The sequence below is a fragment of the Aythya marila genome (assembly GCF_965140915.1).
Source record: "Aythya marila genome assembly, chromosome: Z".
Classification (NCBI taxonomy): Eukaryota; Metazoa; Chordata; class Aves; order Anseriformes; family Anatidae; genus Aythya; species Aythya marila.
Window position 1 is genome coordinate 65,064,338 of NC_139080.1, and position 26,418 is coordinate 65,090,755.

Here is a 26,418-nt window from a genome sequence, read left to right on the forward strand (position 1 = left end):
ACAGAGGCATTAGAATCAATTTTAAGGCTGGGGGATTAACTTTGTCTGGGTGAGATATTGCCATCTACTTGAACTTGATAGTTTTGTTATTTTGATGTCTACAAAGACAAGTGCTTTCCTTGCTGAGTAATAGGAAGCTTGGATTCTTGCCTAACCAAGCTGTAAGCAGTACAGTTTCAAAGTAACCTACAAAATCAGGTGTGGCAACAGCTGACCTCCAAGTGCTGGGTTAAAGGAATGCAATATACCATGTCAGGACATCTAGGGGCCATATGTGAATCAGAGAAAGACTATAAGGTTATCAAAAGACGTACTGCTACTCAGTAAAACCACTGACCATGAACACCTCCTTACTCTTTCTGGAACAGGGCTCATTGCATTCCTTAAAAATATTAGTTCCCATCCTTTATCCACAAGCCTCTACCAGTGATGGTGCTCTACCTTCCAAGCTAAAGGCTGTTCCGGTACACTTTCATACAGATAGAGACAACTAGGATGTATCGTGCTGCTAGAGAGACACTAGAAAATAATAAATCTGTTACTACAGCCATTTACCCCTGCATACCAAGTTCTGCTGTTGGTCAGGCTGTGCTGTTTACACTATACAATCCTTGGGAAAAACTCTGAAAGCCTTGGCAAGGCATATAACTCTTCTAGCTCTCCCCTAGTACTCATGCATCTGGGTAATACTTCAGATAGTACCCAAGGTTCTGGGTATTTTCTAGGCACTTGTAAAAGATGTGATTAAGGATCACAGTTTGGGATATATACGTATTTGATTTACAGGCAGGGACTGGTATTAGCCCCCCGATTCCTCTCTTCAGTGTGACCCAAAGAAGTTGTTGCTAGATATAGGCTGGTTGTAAAGGTGAGGACAACTGTGTTACAGCACTCGTCATAACTACCTCACAGCAGGTGGAAATGGAAGGAAATCAAAAAATATTCTTTCTTCTGAACTATTACACTTTTCCTCTAAAAACCATCCTTTCCAAGCCTATTGCAGCAGAATAACTACCTCAGTAACTGTGTCTGAGGAGCATGTGCACGCATGCTTGTGCATGCGTATTTCTGTATTACAAGCCACATATGTTTAATGTTGTGCTAGAAGATATAATAGCAGCCAAAAGAGTCAAAAAGGAAATAAGAGTCCACCTCTGCTATAGGAGCTCACAAAAGTAATCATGGAGACTGAACCCAAGCCTGTCTCTTAGACTTATGCCAAAATTTCAATTAAGCTTCAAGTACCAATACAAGTATTGGTAATAAAGCTACCCATTAACTGAGAGGCCACTTGATTTCCACTTAACCCATCTGGTGGCATTTGGGAATAATTTAAACAGCCACAAGGTAGATTCAAAGAAGCAATTTAAAACTCCTCTCACAATTAGATGACATCAGTGACAACTGGGTCCAGGTTACCATTTTTTACGCCATGCACGTGCTTTCATTTACTTATAAGCAGCACTGTTGTACCACAACAGTCTAGCTGTTGTGGTACACAAGACTTCATTCTACCAGGAGGCTTCTCTATGTGATTTGTTTGTTTGAGGGGATGTAGTGAACAAAATGGCTCTTAAATTCATAAACAACATGAACATCAATATTTTAGGGGATTTTTGAAGTACCAGGTTTTCTGAGTTTGGTTAACTAGCCCTCACTGGTCTGCTTGTTTGCTTTACAGTGCCTTTAAAGTATTGACACTGAGAAGTATAACCAGGATTGGTTTAATTCCCAAGTTTATGTCAACTTCCATGAAAGGATTCAGATGAAGAAAACACTGAGGGTCTATTTTAGGAAAAAAAAAATATTCTCATTGGATATTTTCAAAACATTGTAAAATTTTGTTCAAGAATTACTTTTAACACTAAATTTTAAAGTAATTTGAAAGGGTTTTGAAAAAAAGGACAAAGTTGAGGTATCACTGCAGGTACAATATTTATGTTCAGTCTGGAATGAATGTTCCCTAGTTTTGCATTTGAGTAAGAAAAGAGAAAATCACCTGGCTTATCCCAATCTGACAATCTTTCCTCCCATTATTTTTGGTTGAATCCTGAAAATTACATGTTTGCATACCCATGACTCTGCAGGCAGGTCCTTTAAATCACCTTTAATTTTTCTGAAATAGGAGATGCTGAGGTGGAAGAATTTAAGAAAATGAGGATAGCCAATAATTTCCCTTTTTCTCCTACCTTTTAATTTGCTTGAGAGTTTTGTTTCCAGCCGCTAGCAGCCATAGTGGAGTCTTCAGTAAGATAAGAATACACAAAATCTTTGTAATGGTGAGGTTGATTTGATAGCTTGTGATGACATGAAAAGGAATCCCTGCTCACTGGACCTGCAGTCTAGGCAAAGTAACTAAAGCTTTGACTACAGATAACCTCACTTAGCATTTTTATCTATAAGGAAAAGCAAACAGAAAAGTCTTCCACCATACATACTAGGTATGCTAGGCTAAGCTAACTAGGAACTACAAAGAAAGTGTCATCTCACATCTAAAGCTTTTTAACCAATCACAGACCGACTCCCAAATAAGAAATTATTTGAAATATTTGAAAATACTTTCACCCTCTGACTATCAAATGTACCTTTGAAACAATATGTACACAACATACACTCAGTGTTTGACATAGCCTGCCTAATCCATGCACACTATAATTTGTCCAAATACTACTTACAAACACAGCTGTCTTACTGCATTAGAAATACTGAGATTCCATTCACAGAAGATGCACATTAACTGTTTGGTTGGCTGCCCATTTTCACCCATGAAATTGAACTTACTAATACATTTAAAATGATGCCTGTTATTTTTAAAACAATTTAGCTAGAATTTAAATAATTTAGCACTTTCATGGTCTTTCTTGTTAATAGTAGTAGTATTATTTAAAGAAGTATGTATATTGCCATGAATACAAACATTTTTGAGGTATAGAACACCCACCTCAATAGATTTTTCCATTTTTCTTTTTTTTTTTTTTTTGGTAAGTGTACATGCAAAATCCATTTGTAAACAAAAATTTCATGATCAAGATATATAAATTTTATTTGTCTCATTTATGGTTCCTGTTTACTAAAATTTGATATATACATATTTGTTTGTTTGTTTGTTTGTTTTTATTTGTTTACCTAAGCTTACATATTACCAGGTCTGAGATCTCTCCTTTACAAGAGATTCTAAATGGTGAGGAGACAGGTGAGGTGCAGCTATGTCTTTTTCCTCCAGCAGAGACAAAGGATCAATTTCTGGATAAGTTTTCTGCCTCTCCTTCCCCAAACACAAGCAGTCCTCCATGGGAGGCAAATCTGCCCTTTGAACAGCTTGCAGGATCAGGGCATCTGCATCCCCTTATCAGACTACCAGGGACAGGAAGAATGGCAGCTCCAGTTTTAGCTTCATGTGAAATTACCAGTCATATTACTCCAAATGTTTCAATGAGTCTTCCAGAGAGAAAGTGGAACTGTTGTTTCTTAAATTTAAAGAAGGAACTAATTAAAATTGTAAAAGAATGACAAATTACACCATTTACATGCAGCATAAAGCATCAATACAAAGCACCCATATTTTTTGTTGCTCTACCCTGTGACTTTAAGAGAAGGCAGATATATCCCAGTGTACATGAATACTTCAGCATAAATAGTGTGAAACAAGCAAAAAAACAAATCCCAGACCACTGGCTAATTGTAATACATACATTAAGACTTTTTTTTTTTTTTTTTTTTTTTTCATAAGTGAGACTGTACTGTAGACAAGACTATTTTGGAGAAGGGGAAAAATTACTAAACTAAAGGGGAAAAATAATGACTCTAAATGGGGCAAAATAGCAGATCTATTGGAAACATGACAAAAACAGGATGTTAAGGAAAAAAATTAAGTGGAGTCAACAAGGTTACACATAAGTAACACCTTAACATTAAAAGAAATCTATTTTCCATTTTGACCCGGAAACCTCTTCCATTAATTACTAAAATCTATTTACACAGCAACTAGATAAAATCAATCTGATTGCTCTCACTATTTTTGGCTGATCTGTGGGCTCTCAGCATTCAACAGACTGGCTCTGGTGGAGTCATTGCTGAGAAGCTCCAAGTTTCCGCTTTTTGCCACCTACAGGGCTCTCCCAGCCACAATTTCTGGTATGCAAGCTCTCCTGTCCTGGATATGCAGAGTTTGTCTTGGGGCTCTGTCCCCTTGCCCCCAGCACAGACACAGTCGAGGCCAGGCTTCCTCTCAGCCATATATGGAGGCAAAGCACCCGTATCGCTGCTGAGCTTGTTATGAGGGGTTCTGACAGGCCCCACGGCTGAGCTTGCTTACACTAACCAGACATGGGGCACAGGACAGCAAAAGTGGAAAAGAAAGACAAAGGGAGAAAAGTAGACCGGGGACAGGCAGTCCTTGGAGAGCTGGGAGAGGCTCACCTTCTCCCACACTTAACTCCCTTTTCTTCTAGGCAGCTTTCAAAAGAAGTGATATTAACACTTTATGCCTTGGTATCAATACATTATTTTTCTGCCACAATGGGGTTGTTCCAGGTGCAGTAAACATAAATTTTGTGCCTGCCAGTTCAGCAAAGAGACAGACACAAATATGGAAAAAGTGCATTCTGGCTTGGAGAATATCTCTTGTTGGGTAGGCAGAGCCTTGCACAACAGAAAGTAACGACCTGGATCGGCTTTGCTGGAGGTGAGGGTGGAGAAGAGAATACTTTGGAGACTCAGATGTCTGCTTGACTTTAATTTCAATCAACAGAAACTGCAAAAGTCAGCAGAGTCTGTTTAATTAAAAGACGCCTTGATCAGGCAAGGTTTCCTTTTTAAAAAATATTTTGGATAGCTAAATACTAACAATTTACTATTATAATCCGACCAAACTTATGCCAGAAGACAGAGTTGCATTTTCTGTGCAGTGGTTCTGAGGCTAAGAAAGTTGTTCCGAGGCTCCCCTTCTCCTTCCCTGTCCTCATATTTAACCAAATCCAAATTAGCTCTCATGTGAAACTCCAGCTACCTCCGCCTCAGAGAAACCTGAAACCTTCTTACAGGACAGCCTGTCCCAGTCTTGAGTGTATTTTCAGCTATGGTTCTCTGGCAGTAGCTTCTTGTTTAATTAAAACAATCAGGTTCTCATCAGAGGATAGGAAATTGCTCTGGGCCTGCAAGGCACCTGAAAACAAACCTTGTTTAATTCCAATTTTAGTTGCAGCATAAATGGATTTATCTGGCCATGGCTTTCCTGACAGCCTCTCCCATCTGCTGGTGCATACTGGTGGTGCTAGTGAGCAGCAGCTACGCACTTCCCTTCTAATCACAGCAGGCAAATGCTGCTGGCTTCAAGTACTTACTTGAAGGGCTTTTCCCCAGTGTGTGTCCGGATGTGGTTGTTGAGTGTTGTAGCACCAGCAAAGGCCCGGCCGCAGTAGCCACACTTGAAAGGCCTGTCACTGGAGTGCGTAACGACGTGGTTTCTCAGCTCCGATGGCTGCGAGAAAGACTGGGAGCAGTGGCCGCACTGGTAGGGCCTGCAATGGGAAAGGGAAATACCATGCCGTCAGTGAGCTCTGTCATCCCAAGTCAAAAATGACATGGACAGGAGCATCTGGTCTTCCCAGGAATTTCCAAAGAGAGCTGCGGGGGCAGTTTGTTGGGGCCTTCTTGGAAGACACATACCCAAATCATCTTGACTTCTTTAGCAAATGTAAAATACTTGTGCAGGAATCACCTGAGAGTCTGTGGGCATGGTGACCCACAAAACAGAACTCAACAAGCTAGTGAACTAGTACTACGTCAGATGTTTTCCTTATTTTCCCAAATTCAGTGTGGTTTGATTGACAGAAAATTCCTCATACAAGGCAGTTAAGAGGCTTAGGAAGTTCTCTGACTATTGGTGCCCACTACAGTCTTACCTACAGATATGTCTGATTGTTGCAAATATGTTCTACAGGGATTCTGTAACTGCTTGTAATGAAAATCTTTATACTGGTTTGGAAGAATCTATTTTATTTTGTGTTTTGTTTTGTTTATTTCTTATTAACTTATTTTATTTTTGAGATCAAATTTTTGAGTGAAAGACACTGGAAAAATTAACTGCCATGTTTACAATTTTTAAATTTTCTATTTTCTATTTTCTTACTGCTATTTTAATATTTTAATTTAATTAATAGGCTTCTCCCACCCAGACTGAAAATGTCTTTATTGTGATCTTGAAATGGAACACATAAATTAGGTTTTCAACATCACAGCTTGTTAAAAACAAACATAACAAACAAACAAACCTGACTGGGATGTTACGAATTCAGAGTCATAACAAACACTGTAAACACAGAAAGAAAAGAATACAAGACAGTAAAGTGAGACAGGACTGCTGAAATGCAAATACATTTGCTAAATGAAATTAAGTATAAAGAAACTGTATATATTTCTGCTTTGTAAAAAGTGATTTAATATCAATATACTTTTTTTTTTTTCTTTTCATATTTCGTATAAGTTAGTGACAGAGTCCTACATGTTCCTCAGACTTTTTAAGGAAACTAAAAATCCAGGGATGGGAAAGGGATGAGGTGGGATTTGGGTGATATTTACCATGTAAAACATTTTAAAACACAGCTCTTGATGTCTGCATCTCAAGAGCCAATGGCAACCACCAACTTAATTGCTCTCTCTTTAATAAATGTGTATGCTTAAATGGCTAGAAACCAAAACTATAAGGAAGGGGACAATGGTGACCAAGCATGTACAATTCAATTAAGTGCAAAATAAAGTGAACTATCTCATTTGTCAAGTGAACTGCTTAATTGTGGCTACTTGCATCACTGAACACAAATACTATTATTTTACAGTGCTTCAGAGCACTGAACCCTGATTGTAGAATTTTTTAGCTTGATTAATAGCTTAGTATTGGTCAATAACTCGATAGCTTACAATTTTAATTACTTACATTTGAAAATCTAACTGCTCTCCAACAAGTTTGAAAGAAATATGTAAAATCTATGGATAGGTTACTTAACCTGGATGATACAGCCCTTAAAAATATGAATATATGCAAAATAATATTTTAAGAAGGGAAAAAAAAAAAAAAAGAGTACTAAATATCTATTTTCTGTATTGGAAGACAAGCAGTAACATGTTTGATAATCTTCTCTGTGCAAGTGCATGGTTAATTTGCACAGAAAATATTTATCAAAGTTGACATGAAATTTCAAGTGCTGGTAAAACGAAGATGATTTGTGAATGCAGACTTATTTGTTTAGGCATTTTCAAATCAAAAACTTTTAAGCAAAAAGAATACATTAAGATATTCTGTATCCAAGAAACATTGATTTTTTTAATAGTGAAAGGGACCATTAACATCTATTAGCCTCTGGTTATCTATTTTTAACAGCTACTACAATAAATGATACAACACTACATAAAACCAATTAATCTTTTTTTCTTTCTTTCTTTTTTCTAACAGTCTATGTGATTAATTTCATATTCTGAAAAGTCACACTGTAACTTGTATGTAAATTGTTGAAATTCCAAGCCTATTATCAGTGAATATTAAGATACCAAGCAAAATCTTTTTACCACCTACACTGGCTCAAAACAAATTTTGAGTTTAAATATCCCTGTTTTCAAAGGATATACTCAGAATAAATTTCACTGGCTCAAGACAAAGAGCCCTGTAAAAAATTACCTATTATTAGATCACTTAGGCTGCATTTTTTCCATTCATCCATGTCTTGGCAGAACAGCTATTAAAGAAGTTAACCTACTCTTTTGGCAGATACATTTCTCCAATTTATACACATGCGATTCTGATTAAGAATGAAGTGGGCAGAATAAGTAATTTTTTCAGGCTAGATGTGTGACATATTAACTAGCTCATTTTAAAAAGAAAGCCTATATATGCATTGAAGTACTATCACAATTTAAAAATGCCATGTCTAATTTATACAGTAGACAGATTCAAAATATGCCAAATTTTCACAAATTTTGGATACTACATTATTTTTTTCAAGAGAAAAAAAAAAAAGAAAAAAAAAAACTTTCAGTAAGTAGAAAAGCTGTCTTTTTTTTTTTTTTTTTGGCTTTTTTTCCCTCCTATAGTAGCCATTTTACTGTGCTCAGAATTTTTTCTTGATGGAAATAAAATCAATGCTTAAAAAAATAAATAAATAAATAAAGTGAGAGAGAGAAAGTGGTGCAGAAGAACTGGACATGAGCAATGCTTGGTTCAGTGAATACGTTGATGTGGGCAGAGCAGGGCTGTCTTTGATGTAACAGTTATGTCTTCTGCCATCTCTTTGGAGATGGGACACTGAATCAAGATGGTGATCTCTGGTGATCTTAGAAGGTTACAGGCAGAAGGGACAAAGTGACAAATACAGTGATCATCACAGGTGTTTTTTGCAACGGTGTGTTACTAGGCTGATTGTGGTCCAAGCCCAGAAAAGCTAATTCCCACAGGTATTACTTAGGACATGTTGTACCTAAAATATTCCTCTGCACATGTATAGGGAGATTTGCAAGCATGAAAGTAACTGGTTTGATAAAACAGGTGTACCAGGGCTTGAAAGTACATGCTGACTGTCTGAAGAAATATTTTTTCTATAAAAAATTATTCTTCAACTATCATGTGCCAGGAAGAACATAGTTTTGAATCTCTTCATCATTGCTTTTTTTTTTTTTTTTTTTTTTTTTTTCACAGAGGAGGCCCTTCCAGATGTAAATCAACCCTGATCAAAATCTTCTCATTTAGCATTTTAAAGAAAGTTAAATTTAAGGACAGCTAAAGCAATGTATAGCAATGTGCTGATAAAAGTGATGTGCTGACATCTGTCAAAAGCAGTTCTAATGTTTCTCATTAACTGCCTACCAACATATTTTCCTAGTTCCTGCATAAGCTTAAAGGAAGGATATCTGGGAGAAAACTCTTATGTTAGAAAAATTACACTTGTTATTGACCGCATGGACCATCAATCAGCTATGTATCTTTAGTACTGTGTAGCATACATCAGCATTTTCTAGAAGCCTAATCTTACAGTTCCTGACCATATGATGGTCCACTAAAGTGAAATTCAGGAGGGAATGTCTGTAATGTAATAGTTTTCAGGTTTTTAAGTTATTTAAATTTTGAGCTTTTCCAAGGTTTTTTAAGTTGTGTTTTCAAAAATATTTTTTTCTCTCTAATTAAGAAAATCTCATGAATGATTTTGCCCTGTGGTGACAGTGTTTTTCCTGTCATATGCTTTTGGAACTGAATTTTTCTAGGAGAAATTTCATCTTGTACATGACCAGTACAAATACCATGTTCCACATAAAGCTTATTGAGCATCACCAAAGCTCATGCTTTATGCAGCAGGTAGGCAACATGTTAGGACATAACAGTGTAAAACATCCATTTCTTCACATCTGGAATAGCTGATAGCTGCTGACAGGCAATTGTACATTTAGATTGATAATTTTTATATTTTCATTTAGCAAACACAACATATCACTCTGCTAATCTATCTTTTACCAGTCCTCTGCTGGAACAATGTACTTTCTAACCCCTAACTCTTAAGTACATCCAGCCAGTATAAACATATTTTCTGCATCATAAATCAGAGAAGGTGCACTTAAGGTGCATTGAATTTTTATAATCCTGAAAAATCTTATGATTATTTTCAACTGAATTTTCAGATTCTTTCTTTTATGATGAACTGGTTTCTGGTGAGGCCTCCTCAGAACCAAAGTTGCTGTTTTCAGGAGTCATGTGAAATGCCAATGCAATATTTAGGAGATGAGTTCCTCATAATGGTAAATTTTTGAATACCTGTAATTCTACACTGAAACACTGTCACACCAGGGAGACAAACTAGCCCATTGATGCTGGTTTTGCATGTTGTAAAAGCCTAGAAAAGCACCAACTGAAAGACAGACTGGCAGGCAGTTGAAGGTGCTTTTCTCATTGTTGAGGGCTAAGAAGAGAACAATATGATTGTTGTCAGTGCCGAATACCGAGCCCAGCAACAAAACATGCCATTCAGCCCAAGGCAGGGTTTCATGGCATTGCAGGGGAAACTGTCACACCACAGCCTCTCATAGAAATGAAAGCAGAGAGTGCTGAAATGCTACGAGCATTGGTTTTCATGGCCAAACTTCAAGAATCTCTAAAACATGCAGTAACCAAGGATAAAGAGCACAGCTGCAGCCAGAGAAGCTAGGTAACAGTTTGCTGAACAGAAACATATTTTGGAGGGAGGTCTTCTTCTAACAAGTTGAACTAAGAGTCTGTAGAACAAATTGACACCTAAGGGTATTGCTAGCTTGCACACTGAAGCATTCTTAGCATCGCTGTGACCATGAGTGGGTTACATTCACTAAAACTGGACCCAACTCTACATCCCCTGCTGCTGTGGTGTTCTGCTTACACAGCAAGGCTACAGCCCTGAGCACTTCATGCACCAAGCATCAGCACATACAGGGAAGCTGAACCCACCGGGGATTCTAGGATTGCCTTTTACAAATGTTTGCGGAGGAGCTAACAAAACCAGAAAGTTAGAGCGAGTAAGTGTTGTCAAACTTTTGAAGCTGTCAGGGAGAGGTGTTACTCTGTACACGCTTTGTTATTATTAACTATGAGTACTGGGAGTTTGCAAACCTTTGTAAAAAGATTATGCAAGAACAAGCATTAAATTCAGCATGATGTTTACTTTAATTAAGCAATATTCCGTAGCACTCTATAAACAGAAATAGACAACTCTTGCTCACATTTACTTTTTGTTTGTCTTTTTTGGAGATGTTTAAATTAATTAATGGGCTTTAAGGAGAGTATCAAGGTCAAAGGCACAGAACCTATAAAGTAAAAGATAAACACAAAATGACCTGGTCTATGATATTAGAGAATAAAATCTATGAAATTTTCAGTTTTAAACTACGAGCTCATGTTTTAAAACAAAACAAAACAAAAACCTCACAAGTAAATTTTGAGCTGTAACAGCAAAATAGATGTACAATAATAAACAAGAACTTTGAATAAACAAGAATTGCGAGGGCCAGGTAATATCTACAATTTATTAGTCTCCAATACGGTTATATAGAGAGGGATTTTCCTAAAATTGTCAGCTGAAATACTTGGCAGTCAATGAGAATATATACCACACAGATGCACAAACTGTATATGAAAATGTTCTACAGACAGCTCTCAGGACTTGCAACCATATGCCTTCCTTCAATAACAATACATCCTGAAAGTGGTGATCAAAGTGAGAAACATGAAAGATGTTGTTAAAAGAAACTGCACCATTAGCTGAAGGAAAAGTAAAAAAAATCACTGATTAAAATTATATAAAATTATATAAATATTTATAAAACTATATATATATTGCTCTAAAAATGATTCACGGAGGCTTCTGCTGTATAGGACTTTCTGGAGTCCCCAGATAGTTTTGTTGAGATTTTCTGCAACACTGGGGGAAATGAAAGAAAAGAATACAGATTTCTGACTCCTGCTTCTGGAAGAGTTGCTCAGAATGCTTCTGTCTGAGCAAGGTTTAAAAAAAACCTGAAAGGCTCAGCAAGTCCCAGAATTCAGATCTTGATTTAAGATCCATCTCTCACATTCTCTCTAACCTTATTTACTATTAGCTTCCAAGAGGAACCTTACAAATTTTAACAAGCTAAAAAGTATCTTTGTGGATGGGGAGAAGTAAATTATAAGTAAACCATTAAATAAAATTAATTTCAATTTAAGTTGCAATGATAATCTTTATCTAAAACAGCAAAAAAACTGATCTTAAAAATTCTTCCTATTTTGTATTCATATTGTTTTTTAAAAAATGTATTTATAAAATCATCTGTTTGTTAAATAGGAACATTTATTTCTCTCTACCTAACGGAAATAAATAAATAAATATATATATATATATTTTTATGTCTGTCCACCTTTCTGCTTTCATTCAGATGTTTTCTGAGCCTGAGTAGCTTTAAAGGTGTTTTTTTGTTTGTTTGTTTTGTTTGTTTGTTATTATTTTGTTTTTATTTCTCAAATCCCAGCTAAGCTGCTTTTCTCAAATATCTGTCCATGATTTGGACTCCTGTATGTTTTCATACAGGAGTCAAAGATGTTTTCCCTGCACCTCATGCTGTAGGTAATCAGCATTGTTGAAAAACAAATACAAAGCCAGAACAGATAGTCTAAAGTCATTTCCTAGAGTAGACAGCCCTTGCTGCTTCAGTCACATCAAAGATATAGTGGCTGGTTTGCTCACAAATTGCTGACAATAAATGGGGAGCTGTTTATCAGCTGGAGTGGTGCTGCAGATATCGGCAAGAAAATACAAACCAGGGAGTTGTATCCAGTACTTCAGGCTGGCAGGCAGGTATTCTTTCACAAATCATACCCTATCTTCTTGGTTGCAGGAAATTTTGTACAACACTTTAGGAACGTTTCATGTGGATAAATACAATATGTTCAAGAAACCAAAGACAACTCTTTTCCAGCCACTAAATAGTTTATCTATTGGTACCTGGCTAAAAGACCAAAACCTCACCATGATGTAAGTTCAACCTGTGATGATTTCAAAGTAGGAATATGAGAAACCAAATCCTAGAACAGATATGATCTGCACTAACAATTACTTTGGTATTTAGAACACTACATGAATTGCAATGAGCCTGAACAGATTCATGTGACTGAAGCCCCACTTCAAAAGATCTATTGGGAAATGCTTTTACAACAATTATGTTGATGGCATGTCTCACAAAAACAAAGAACGCATTACAAAAGTGGCCTGCTCAAGCAGTCTACATAATTTATTTAATTAGAAGATAGAGATGTAAGCCATTCTTCAGTAAAGAGGGAACATGGCTGTCACAAAACAGCATCTCAGTAACTGTATGTATTGAACACATTGTTCCTCAGTGTGTCTTGCATCCTCTTGAGATTAGAGTTTCTACATAATACAACAGAAAAAGTTTCATAAGAAAAATTTCAACAGAAAAGTTTCATAAGAATTGGATTCACAAAAACCAACAAGCAAAGATGAAATCAGCTAAATGGCTAGCATGAGTATTTAGAAAGAGGCATTAGCTATTACATTTCAAATCATCCTGAAAGCTTCTACGTCAACATTTAGTCTTTACTCACTGATTAACCATCCTTCTGCCCCAATCCTCACCAAATTTTTAGAGTCCTTTCTCTAATCACTCTTTACTCTCTTTGGTCCTGCAGGGGAGAAGTAAGCACCTGTCCTCTGATCTAGATAATTTGATTAATATGTCATAGGGTATTCTGAGGAAAAAATGCTCTACACTTTCATGGTGAATCTGGCCTGTATTGCATGGACAAATTTTTGCAGAGGCAAAATGGAAAGACGCCATAAATCAGAAACCTACTAATGATGGTGATGACCTCCAAAGCGGAAGACTTGAGTTCCAGCCTGTGTTTCAATTAACATTAGACACGGGATACTTAGAAGAAAATAGAATAAAAATGTAGACCTCCAAGATGACAGCCCTGATACTCAGGTTGACTTATCTTCTGTTATTCTCTCTGGCAAATTAGTATTTAACTACACCTTAGAGTGCAGAACAGCTCCATTAGGAGATACTCTTCTTGTACTAATTATTATCTGCAGCTTGGTTCTTTATAAAGGGAGATACAAGTTCAAGTAAAGGAAGGAATGAAATGTAGTCTTCACAACCTGGCTGGATGAATTGCTGAGAAACCATGTGAAGGATTTTCACAGCATAGCTCTTCTAGACCCCTGATGCAGCATTTTACGCTCTTCTATGCATCTGCTTAGAATGCTTTAATACTGAAAAAGTCTACTAAACTTTGGAGAGTGGACCTTTCAGGACATATATTCTACATTGTGGCACTTAAATTGGCCATTGTGTCCTACAGCTTCTTTAGTGTAGCATTTGTTTCTGCTAAGACTAAGAAAATGTTGATTTTTATTTTTTTTTATTTATTTATTTATTTATTTTTGCGATATTATAAACTCTTCAAATTCTATGAAGATTTGAGTGGAATTGAATTTATTCCTAGCATGCTTGAAGTATCATCCTGGAAAACTGTATTTATACTCTAGTGTATTTTTACTCTCAGAATCACACAAGTACATGTGTACACGTAGATAATCACATACACAAAAAGACATAGACAGGCATACAAACAGAGACTCACAGGTGGCTGTTTTTATAGTGTTTTGTTTAAATGAAATTCACAATTGAATGCTGTTTTGAGAACAAGTTGCAAGGAATTCAGCTGTTCTGCTCAAACCTTTTCACAGCTGAAGAAGAGACAAAACAGGGACAGCTTTTTTATTGAATTAATTTGATTTTTGTCTTTTGTCCTGCCAGCTATCAAAATTGTCAAATAAACCAGCTTTGATTCATAAATAATGGTTCCATTATATTTACTGTGCCACCGGTCAGAGTACCTGAAATTTTAATTCACTTGTTCAGCTAAATTTCATCCTCAGTTCACGGCCATAAAATTCTGTATTGACAAACTTTCAAACCAACTTTGACTCTGAGGTATCTAGTCAACATTTTTCTTCTGTGTGGATATTAGTTTATTGAATAAGTGGCATCTGTTTTCCTCCACATCAGTAGTGGAGTAGGTATTTCCTTTTGACAGCTTTGCACGATTTATGGGTTTGCATGCTCTGAAGAAAAATAGTACTAAGCAAAAAATTCCAATTCATTACCTCTTAGTACTTAATTAAGTTCATACACATTGCACACTATAGGTGAACCCTGAAATGACTGTGACAGCCACTGAGCAGCAAGTTAGATTATCTTTAGAAGACAGAGAGACTTTTAATTACCTTGACCTCATTTTTCCTTCTATGATATTCATAAATTTTCCTTCTATTTTGTTGCTTCCAACAGATGTACCAAACCATTCTGAAAACAAGATTATATCCTTAGCTATTTCCTTTTATCTATATGTTTAGGCACCAAATGTTTTTACAAATAGTGAAGTCAACCAATGGTTTTTATCAGCTTACTTCACAGAGCAGCAGATGAATTATGTTGTACAGGCTCCTCCTAATAATGGTTTGGTTTTGGAAATGATAACAGCTTGATAAAAGAATAAAGCAGTGGATCTGGCTATCAGTAGATACAGAAATAAAGAGAGCCTGGGTTTTACCTGTCAGGGTTCTGCGTACACACATGCATCTGTAAGAGGATCCGCTGGGTGAAAGTCTTAAAGCATTGCCCACATTTCCAAAGATGCCAGTCACTGAACTCAGAATTTAGTTGGCTTGTTGAAGTTGGGCTTGCAAGAACTCGTTGGTTTTTGACACTGATCTGGTTAAATCCTGACTCGATGGACCCAGACTTATCCAGGAGAGAAAAATTTCTGCTACACGGAGTCTGTGGAAATACTACGGATCGCTGTGGAGTGGCAGGGGATAGTTTGCTACTTTTATTAAATGGCTGTAGGGTGTCTTGTCTGGACATGGCCTCCATTACAGTCGAAGGGACATTCACTGAGAGAAAACAAGAAAAGTAAATAAGATCCTTTTTATGCCTTTTTAGAACTAATACAATCTTGGGAGACACCAGAAAAACAAAAACAAAAACAAAAAAATAATAAAAAAAAACACCCAAACAAACAAACAAACAAACAAAAAAAAAAAACACAATCAAACAAAAAAAAAAAACAACCCATTCTCCATTTTATTCACACTAGAATTATACACTTCTGTTTTAACAATTTATTTATTTATTTTTTTAAACGGCTTGAACAAGACAGTGATCTGAATGGATGATGCTGATTCTGTAACACTAGAATGAAAATTCATACAAAGAGGTATCTGAGACTGACAGGACTCAGAGAAACCTGACTGTGATATACATTTATTATACAATGAGATTGTCATGTGAAAGAAAGCACTGCTGTACTTGTGATACCCTGACTCTTCATGCTGCAGTCAGCATGTGCAATTGCTATATCACAGACAAGCATGAATTTTGAAAGCATGAAGAAAAAAATCTCTGTTCAGACACTTCTTGAGATACAACAGGGTTTACATATCTCCTGCAGCAATAGTTTCCTTATCCTTTAAATATTCAGACACTAAGAGTATTATTACATCTCACAAATAGTCAAACAACCTACATAATATAAAGCCAGTGACTTCACCATGACCTGTATGATTAATGCTAATAGCAGTCAGATTACCATGAGACAATGCAAAATATAGGCAGAGATATCTTTGTGCATTGGTTTCCCACCTACAAAATAGGAACAAGCTACAGCTTATGAGGTACTTATTTCAGCAACAGTTGCAATAAACTGTTCTCACAAAGAAGCAGTTCAGTATTAAATTTGGATATCATATGATAAGGAAGGCAGGAATTCCAACATACAGAAGAAAGTTGAACAGCTGCCTCATCCCTTGACTACCATACCATCTAGATCATGCAGTGAATGAAGCAAGGGTCGTATGGAAAAAATTGAGTCAGATAATGGGAGATTAAACCACAATGCAAAAAAAAAAAAAAAAAAAAAAAAAAAAAAAAAAAAAAAAGCATAACTTAAGCCACCTGCAACCAGTGCATTCTCATGTTTTCTAATTTTGTCATGCTCGACCTCACGACATAACATTTTAATAGAGACTTTTAAATTATATGTATGCATGTGTCTATGTCTCCACATGTTCACGTTTAGTTACTGTCACAAAGCATTTATACTTGTGTATGTGTATAAAAATTACCTATTTAAACACGTGATTGGAAACTGCACTTTTGCTTAGGTAAGTCATTATAATAGATTTCTAAGAGCAAATATGAGAATTAAATTTCATTTATGAACTGGAATAATCTAACATCATTTAATATATAATAAAAGTGTAATAAAAACTAACATTATGGTAATACATTATATTATACCAATTACTTCAAAAAGTTATGTTTTACTTTATTTTCTTAATCACAATGTTCCTAATATAATATGCTAATTTATATACTTAAGTTGAGGTCCCTTCTACTGTATTTTTCTTTGGAGTATCTGAGTACCTGATTTCTAAGCAGAGTTATATCCTTGGGTCTGTCTGTTACAAGTTTCCAGACATATAATCTGGACATCTTTCATGTCTCTAAAAATGTTCAGAACAAGAGGTAACTTTCATTTTCCCACAGCAACCTCGCATAAGAAAAAGATCCCTTTCTTTTTTTTTTTCCTTCTTCCCCTTATTTTTTTTTCTTTTAATTTTATTCATAGAAGTCCATGGAAGCAATAAGATCAAATTTTCCACTGAGTCAAAATACTTCTGTGCAGTAGATATGCTTATGGGTTTAAGTAGTACTTAAGTCTTATAGCAGCCTGTAACTGGCTCCAAGCCCAGAGATGAATTTCATCTACTCATGTCAGTTTCTCTCTGCAGAAAAAAATCAAACTTTTCTCACAGAAAAATAACAAGTCACAATATTTATAAATTTAACCATAATGCTGTGCTTTTCAAACAAAAGTTTTGTAAAGCTTTGGCTCATGACAGAAAAAATAGTATTTCTACGTTGTACACTGCAGAGCATGAGTTTAATCAGCAAACATTACTGCTAGTAATTTAATTTCTTTTAAACTCTTCTCAAGCCCAACAGATTTGAAAACTCAAGATGAAAAAGGATGTTTATTTTTGACAGTTTAATCCCTGCTATCTTACTGTTTTATTGCCCCATGGTTCACTACTTAAGTTGCTACAAGATGAGAGTTCTTACAATAGCTGTTTAAGTATCCAAATGCCTAATGGAAAAAATGTATCCTATATATAATTGATTATACATGAGCAACCACAGGGTCACTTTAGACCAAAGTCAGTCAAGCATCCATTATTGGTTTCTTCCACCATGTAGACATACATAGCTGTCAAAACAGAAAAAAAAAAAAAAAAAAAAAAAAAAAAAAAAAAAAATTCTAATTAAGTTCCACATGAAAATAGTGAAATTGAAAGGTGTGCTTGGATCACCTAATCCCATTATAGACAAAGGTATCCAGCACTTGATTGCAATAAAAATTGGGTCCTGTGTTATAAGTTTCATGCTTAATCTTGTGATGATTCCTAGTAAAATAAAATATTGAGAAGGGGTACAAGTATGAATGAAAATGGGGATGGTCAGGATGGAATGGAAGTTCATTGTCATTTCAGGCTATTTCTGCTCAACTTATATTGAGATGAGCTCAATTTTATCTTTTAACTATAAGAAACTCATCTCTACAGTCACACAGACAAAGCATTTCTCAAGGTACTCGGGCAACAGAATGAACAGTCGCTAACAGAGGCCTGATGGACCTACAGTACATTACTCTTTTGGCTACCCAGTCTCTTGTGATAGGTCTTGTAACAAATGGAGAGAATCAAGCTCTTCTTAAATCAGTTAAAAACCGGTTAGGAAGCCAAGCTATCCTTAAATCAGTTAAGAATATACTACTAATAGTGAACCACTTATAAGGAATAGTGATTCCACACACTACTAAGTTAAATGGGGCTGCTGTAATGGGAAATCTGCTTGGACCTGCACACTTTCAGACACCTCAGTTTAATTATGTAATTATATTGTGATGTTGGTAGCTTAAGTGCGTCAGCTTCGGAGTTTTATTTAGTATACATCAAGCTTACTATATAGCCACTTATTATATAGCCACTTTCATTTAATATGTCTTAAAATATCCTAGGAATATAACTGATTAGATATGAAACAGGAATTCTGGCTTGTGCTGGAAGAAATACAGAAGGAACTTACAATTTTCATCTTGTGCAATGCACTGGAGAGGGATTCCAAAGAAAGATGTGTAGCTGTCATTGTACCACACCAATAGCTCTGTACCCCGTGGGATATCTATACAAGCCCGGTAGAATATATTTGACCTAATCAAGAGAAAAAGAAAAAATGCTGAATTTAGGAATAGAGCACTCCTCTTATCATGCACAACATTACAATAGAAATCCATGGTTTTGGAACCATTTCTGCACATAACTAAATTAATATCTTACTGAATATTTTAAAACTGAATTTATCCTCAGTAAAGGACTTTGGCAGGTTTCTGTAGTGCAGCTAACAAATTGCTCTTAACTAATTTGTAACTAATGTGTTTTAAATACCAACTTTACACTAATGTTAGGATTTTATGAGAAGACTGATATTTTCTTACAATGTCCCTTTGAAAATTATTTTAGAAATGCAACACCTTGTTCATTTTGTACAATGTACACAGTTCAGTGGGGTAACCGGTTGAAACAGATTTGCATTTACTCTCTAAGCTGAAGTTAATAAATTGTAGGAGTAAATACATGACGGTTCTTTTAATTTGAATGAGTGCTTTTATCCAGAGGTTTTTTATCGTATGATGTGTCCTTTCATTAGAGAAGTATGCCACCAAAAAGAGAGATCTTGGATTATTGAGTAAAATAGACTTTGGTTTAGGAAAATGCAAAAAATGGAGTCAATCTGAACACACAACCACAGAATTCTTCCTCTGTACGAAACATGAGGATAACATTGATGATCCTTGAGTAAGTATAAACTAGTGTTACCTTAAACATTATCACATCACTCTGTGGGAAGACTGTGGATAATCCTAGACCAAAAATGAAAAATCCTAAAGTCTGTAGTATAAAAGCTACAGCCTTATCCTGATCATGCACTGGTGTAAATAGCTTCAGAGTGATACTTCTACCATTAACAGTTTTACATAGGGACAAAAACTGTGTAAGATTAGATTCAGGCACAAGATAAAATAAAAATGTTTATAGTTTGTAGTGCCTTTTCCCTTATGCTTCACACGGAACAGTAAAATACCCTTATGTGAGATGGATAGAAATTCAATATATACAAGAAGAACAATCTACTCCATCTGAAGGATTACCTACCAAAATGGTACCGTCAAAGTCCCAAGAAATGACTATTTTTTATAACAGCTTATGTAAGGCAGAAAAACATCTATATACCAAATAAGTAAATAAATAAATAAAATAATGTTAAGCTTCAACCAGTTTTCTCAGTGAAGAATTGCTACAAACGTTAGCCTGAAGTTCAAGATAAAAGTGTTTAGGGTTGGTAGGCCTTAAATTTAGACTTTCTATAAAGAATTGGCTGTAGCAATGCAATTTGTTCCTTGTATAACACTGCAGACATAAGGAGAATCCTTTACCACATTTTTCATGGCAGTGAGATATGCACTTGTCAACATATTTTGTCACCGCAAAGTGGCTCTTGGCAACAGGATCATAAAGATCAATAAAAAAGTGCAGATTCTCAATATTTTACTAGCAGCTGCAAAAATTTCATTTATCTTGTTATTTTCCTCACTTACTGCCACCCTGTCTCAGGAGGGCACTGCTAGCTAAGCAGAATGGTTTTCCTACTGTTCTATGAATATCTGACAAAAACTCTCCCCTTTGTGTCTCACTCTCCTTCCCTCCTCCTCTTCTCTTCTTCTCTCTCTTTCTTCCCAGCACTGCACATTTCATTAATTCTTTCCACTGTTACATAAAAATGAAAATCAGAGCCATGCTATAAATTACCAGTATCTCCTAACTTGAGAAAAATTGAGTCTACTTTGTACTTCACCCTTGTAACATTTCATCTCTCAGTTTGGCTTCCCTTAACATAAACACAGCAGCCCAGCAAATGAATGTGCTAAAACCAAATGACACACTTCGTCGCTGAAAGAGCAGAACTGTTTTTGAGCAATGGGTGGTCTGTGAGGCTTGGAGTAGGCCGGGAAAAAAAAGTGTAAGCGTACACCGTTCCTTACAAGCGTGCAGAGCTTCCAAAACTCGCAGAAATCTCTGCATGCTGAAGTACATCAAAGGGATTTTTCCCTTTTCGGATAATATTTCCTTTGCTGACATGTATTTAGTATTGTGGTTGGATGACTCATAAAGATAGCTTCATGGCGTCCCAACGCAGTTGAAGCAGAACACATGCCAACAAACATTATTGTCAGCCTCAAAATAAAAACAAAACGTTCAGCTAAGGGTCAATCAATCAAGAGCACTTTGAAGAAAATTCCATTTAGATATTACAAATCATAACAGAATGAATTTAAACCAGCTGACTTTCTGTGAGGAGGACGTCCATGTACAATAAAAATTAGGCCGGTTTTTCAGTGTCCAACTTTTCTATTTTCTTACACTTGGATGCAGTCACTTGTGATGGATGCCAGTTTTTTAAATTGTGTTTTTGTAGTTCATTTTATAAAGATCTGAAGTAATCAAAAACAGATCAACAGAGGGAACTCTAAGTAAAAAACTCCATCATGAAAGGAAAGTTGTAAAATCCACTTAATATTGACAGATGTGTAATGACTTTCTCATGTTCATGTTCCATTTAGGTTTGTCATCTATATATATGTACACATTTTTATATATTTATGTATATATGCGCACACACCCTGCCACACCGAGAAATACTTCACAAGATACCTACAAAAATACTCTTTCATCACAGCAATCCTTATTCATTATCCACTGCATTTATTTAAAATCAGACAGGATTTTAGCTATAAATATCAGATATTTAAGGGTATAATAAAAGATTTGTAATGTATAAATAGGATTGTTATTTTTTTAAGTGTAGCATTATTTAGTCAACTGGCCAGAGAATAAAAAAGCTGAAAATGCAATTGAAAAATTTTACCGTTGCTAAATTGGAACCCTATGGGAAAATCAAACTTTATATATATTTCATTTTAGCTTGCTTTTGTATGTTTTATTTTTAATTTTAAAGATACTTTAAATAAGTTTAAGATTCCTTCTAAAAAAAAAAAAAAAGAAAAGAAACTCCACTCTCTAAAACAACTAGCCAAAACCAGTATTGCTCACTGTGGCTGGCAAACACAGGCCAATCTTTGATGTACTTCCTATCATGTTTAATAAGGCCAAGCAGTTGCTTCTGATTCTGAGACAAAAGGTTTGTTTATAGCTGAGGTCATGTATTTATGTAATGCATTGTCTAGGTTTTCTGGATCTGTTTGCAAGTATAAAGTAAAATGCACCATAATTTCTTTACATTGTCTTTGCCTTTTGACCTTCTCTATCCAGCAGCCTGAGAGGCACAAGCACTAACAATCATGGCTAGCAGGTGCACTCTGCAGATAAGCCATAGGTGCACACGTGGCTCATGACTGACTCTTTCAGAAAACCTCATTTCCAGTGGGGCTCTTTCCTTTCCCTAGTGCACACACCTTTAGGAAGTGCAGAAGACTGCTTTATACACATGCATCTGATCAGACCTTTTGAAAACGAGCAGAGTGCTTTGTGCAGTGTGATCAGCACACAAGTGGCACCCAGGAGTGCCCGGCCTGATGTGCTTGCTGCAATGGCCTCAACTTCTGGGTAGCAAAGTTAAACCTCTTCTCACTACACTCTGTAGCTTTTCTATTGCCCTGAATGGCACATTCACAAAAGCTCTACCACTGTCTTTGCAATCAAAGGTGACATGGATGACAGTTACAGTCTGATTTTTAAGTAAAAACCTCTTTTTGCTGCATTGAGTAAATGAAACATACTTTACCTGTACTGAACCACTGTTAAGTTCTGTTCCCCGCAGTGCCTTGCACATCGGATGTACCTCATCCAGCTTGACTTACTGGGTTCTCCACCATCAATAAAGTGCTGCAGTGTCCCATCTTGGTCATATATCTGGGGAAGAGGTCATAAGGTCAAGTAGTTAGAACAAATCATCGGCAATCTTTTTCACTGCTGTGCTGGTGTCTCTCTGTGCCTTTTCCAGGAATTTATTGCCATGAGATTTGTCATTGCATACTGATGCTCTTAGAAATCTACAGCAGAACAGCAGAAAACTATTTTGGGGGATGCAAGTTTATCATGTTCCTTTTATCAAGCCAATCTTTTTGTATTAAACATGTTTGTGGTGTCTCAAAGATGTGACCATGTTTCCCAAAGAATATTTAACCTACTTTGACAGGCTGGCCTTAAATAATGAACTGCCAGATAAACAAGAAAATCTGGATGTAAAGCCTGCATTGAAATCACTGCAACATCTGAGCAAGGGGCAATAGTGATCCCTAAACAAGTATCCCTTCCTTCACATCTCAGTTGCAGCAAGAACATGTACTTCAGCAACCTCATGTGGCACATTAGAGAGCTGTAGGACTCATAAGACAAAAAAAAATGAGACTGGAAGGAAAAAGATTTGAAGATGCCTTTAGAAGTTCCCATGAGACTCATAATTTTTTGAAGTAGTGAATGAGAAATCATTCCTAAGGGAATCATAGTTTTCCTAAATATGACATTTCTGCTAAGGACATGAGAGTCAGTTAGGGTAATTTCTTAAAAAAAGGCAGTACTATGTCTCTATTCTGCACTGGTTGCTCCCTCTGAAGTCAAAGAATATAGTTGCTTTGGAGTATTAGACATGTAAAGATATGTATTTTGTATACACCCATCCTTCTGACTTTATTAAAAATGATGTCTAGGAAGTGTTACTCCTAGTAAAAGCACGTGGTCTCATATGCTTTTTACCTGTTACACACTTACTTCGTTGAACTTCAGAGTTGCATCTGAACAATTAGGTGATTATCCAAAGCAAACCTAATCTTTTGGTCCTCTTTTGCTCCTAGATAATAATCCTACACCAAAAAATAATTTCCCTTTTGAAATTGTATGAGCTTAACTCAATCTGTTTCCTTGAAAGTACTAATTCTGCAAATTAAAGGGGAAATATTTACTATATTTAATTGAATATTTGTAGAGAAAGCAAATTAACAAGCCTGAATTTTGATTTCAGTATTAAGAGAATAATCTCAGAAATTATGTGAATATGTTCAACATTTCTGAATTATTAAAAGTGCATACAATGCATACAAAGACATACATGGAAAGCAGAATGTAGTTCTTTAATTCTCCACACAGCAGTTTCAAATTCAGGAGCCAGCCTTGCTTTTGCTCTTGACCAAGAGAGATTGGAAGTACTTGGGAGCAGTATATTCATCTCTAGGGCATGAGACACAGGGAAATCAAATGTCTACAGAGATCTTTATCATTTGCTCCCAAGTGACTGTGATAAGATGCCAGAAACTCCTGGGCTGGAGAAGCAAGATGCTGAGTAGTGGCATAAAATCAGGCAAAACAGAAGGAACCCTCAGAGGTGAACAAATACTGGTGGTTTGGTTTATTTTTTAAATGTGGTAGCTTGTTGATTACCAGCAGGAACCTGTTCTCATGTAAACATGCTAATGCACACTGAATATATGAACAGAATATGCCAAGCAATAAAAACCTGTGATGGAAATTGAAAAGTTATACAGGAAATCAGCCTGCAAGAAGGAAAAGAAGGAAAAAAATAATGACTAACAGTGTTTGGCTGCAATAATTTTGGCAATATCTATACAAACAGTTTTTGCACAGTGTTTATTATCTATTCATTTATGTGGTGTTTACTAATGTAACAATAAACTGCTTAACATCAGGCAAAAACAATTCCCATCAATGAAGAGTTGATACCATCTAATCTCCAAATTCTGTGAAACAAGAAGACAAAGACAGACGCAGTCAGTACTGACAGCGTATCTGGATACATGTGGACCTAATCACAACTTTGTGTATATGGACAGTCATGACCTGACATGAAAAATTAAAACCTGTCATGAACATGCAGAACTGGAGCTCTCTCTGTAAGGCCTTGACCTGAAGTGCCAAGGATGGTAGAACCACTCTACAAAAATGCTTATGAATCTAGCGCAGGTTCTAGATCATTTTGCTCTATCCTCTTTTTTGTGCCTATGGATCAGTTTTCTGTCACTCTCTGCATTATTCCATAGCAGAACAGTGATTTCTGCTGAAGAAGACTGCAATAACAAAGTAAACATTCAATAACTCTGCTTTCCACAGGTGGGAGTCATAATCACCCTTTCTTTCACCCTGAATCAACTGCAGTGGAAGTGACAAAAGATGCTACGTTGCCGAGACGTTGCCGAGAACGTCTTCATCTAAATATCTTGGAGGACTAGGTGTTTCTAAAAGCTTTATTCTTGCAAATTCTCTTGCATCAGTGACACTATGCTCTGTCCTTTCTCAGGGCAATATTACTGACATTGCAAGTAAAGCTGCAGTGTCAGAATTCACCCCACAGCATTCTTATCACCATTGTTACAAAAATGAAAACCCACCTGTAGACACCCTAACATTGAAAGGAAAATAGCAATTCTACATTGTATCTGTTTGTCAAATTGCATAAGCCTGGTTCAGATCAGGAAATACTTAACTATTGTGGTTATTATTACTCATATTACCATTGTGCACCAGTTCTTAGTCATTTTAGATTTGTCTAAATCTGGCAAACACAATATGAAGAAGCCTGAAGAAGCCATCATGAAGGAGTGGAGTGAAATATGTCTTGCTATAACAGAGAAAAAGTAAACCTGTAGCACAGTGCATGAACTTGGACATTATAGCAAACATATTCACCTGTATCTGCATTACACATCCATACATATTTCAACACTTACAGTAGCTATTAAAACAAAACAATACAACAACAACAAAAACTTTAGAATCCTGTGGTAAACTGAATTTACTGAAAATTTTTGACTTCCTCATTAGATCACTACTTCCATCCACTTTGGCATAACTTTAATATATTGCAGGAGCATCATGTTAAAATAAAATATTGTTTCCTCAGCTCCTTGTGGAGAATGCATGTATCTCACAACACTCATTAATCTGAACAGTGGAAAAAAAATTAGTTGCTGCATTTCTCTGCTTTGATTACACCTGGAAGCATTACCTAATCTACTTACAGGACCTTTTCCCTCTTCTGACCACAAATAATTGTTAGTGGGTTTTTTTTGTTTGTTTGTTTGTTTTTGTTTTTGTCTAATATTAAGGGTTCTTTATTATTTGTTAGTTTTGTTTTTGCTTTTGCTTGAAATGTTTCAAAGTGTTAAGATACCTAGTTTATGGTCTGTTAGAGTTTTGAGTAGTGCACCAGTCTACTGATGGAGACCAGAGTTTGATAAAAGAGAACTGCGCCCACCTTCTTGTTTGACATTCCTTATGTTCCTCCTGAATAATTCACATCTAATTAATTATCTTTTTAGTAGTGTTTGACTACTTATTATTAGGTTACAGATATGTTACATATCTAGAGACTCAGAATGTGAAATATATTATTAGATGTAGAGCTTAGGGATATGGTTTAGTGGAGGACTTGTTAGTGTTAAGTCAGAGGTTGGACTCGATGATCTTGAGGTCTCTTCCAACCTAGAAATTCTGTGATTCTGTGATTCTGTGATTATTTCACAGTTTTAATTTTGACTTCAGAATACAGCAAAACCAACATCATTTTCCAAGAAAGTCCTAAGTGCATCCAGCACAACAAAAATCTTTTATATATTTATATACGTGTATGTATATATCTATTCCATATATACATATTTAATAATTTATATATTTTATATATATATATTCTCTATATATA

General features: G+C 35.9%; 1 protein-coding gene across 1 annotated transcript in view; it reads right to left on the reverse strand.

The window, feature by feature from the left end:
- Positions 1 to 26,418, reverse strand: part of PRDM6 (PR/SET domain 6) — a 74,994-nt gene that overhangs the window by 1,759 nt on the left and 46,817 nt on the right. The window contains exons 4-7 of the mRNA XM_082784104.1: positions 22,492 to 22,619; positions 18,718 to 18,842; positions 15,122 to 15,464; positions 5,343 to 5,519 (exon numbers count right to left, since the gene is read on the reverse strand). Coding sequence (XP_082640230.1) covers positions 5,343 to 5,519; positions 15,122 to 15,464; positions 18,718 to 18,842; positions 22,492 to 22,619 — 773 coding nt within the window. The remainder of the gene's footprint in view (positions 1 to 5,342; positions 5,520 to 15,121; positions 15,465 to 18,717; positions 18,843 to 22,491; positions 22,620 to 26,418) is intronic.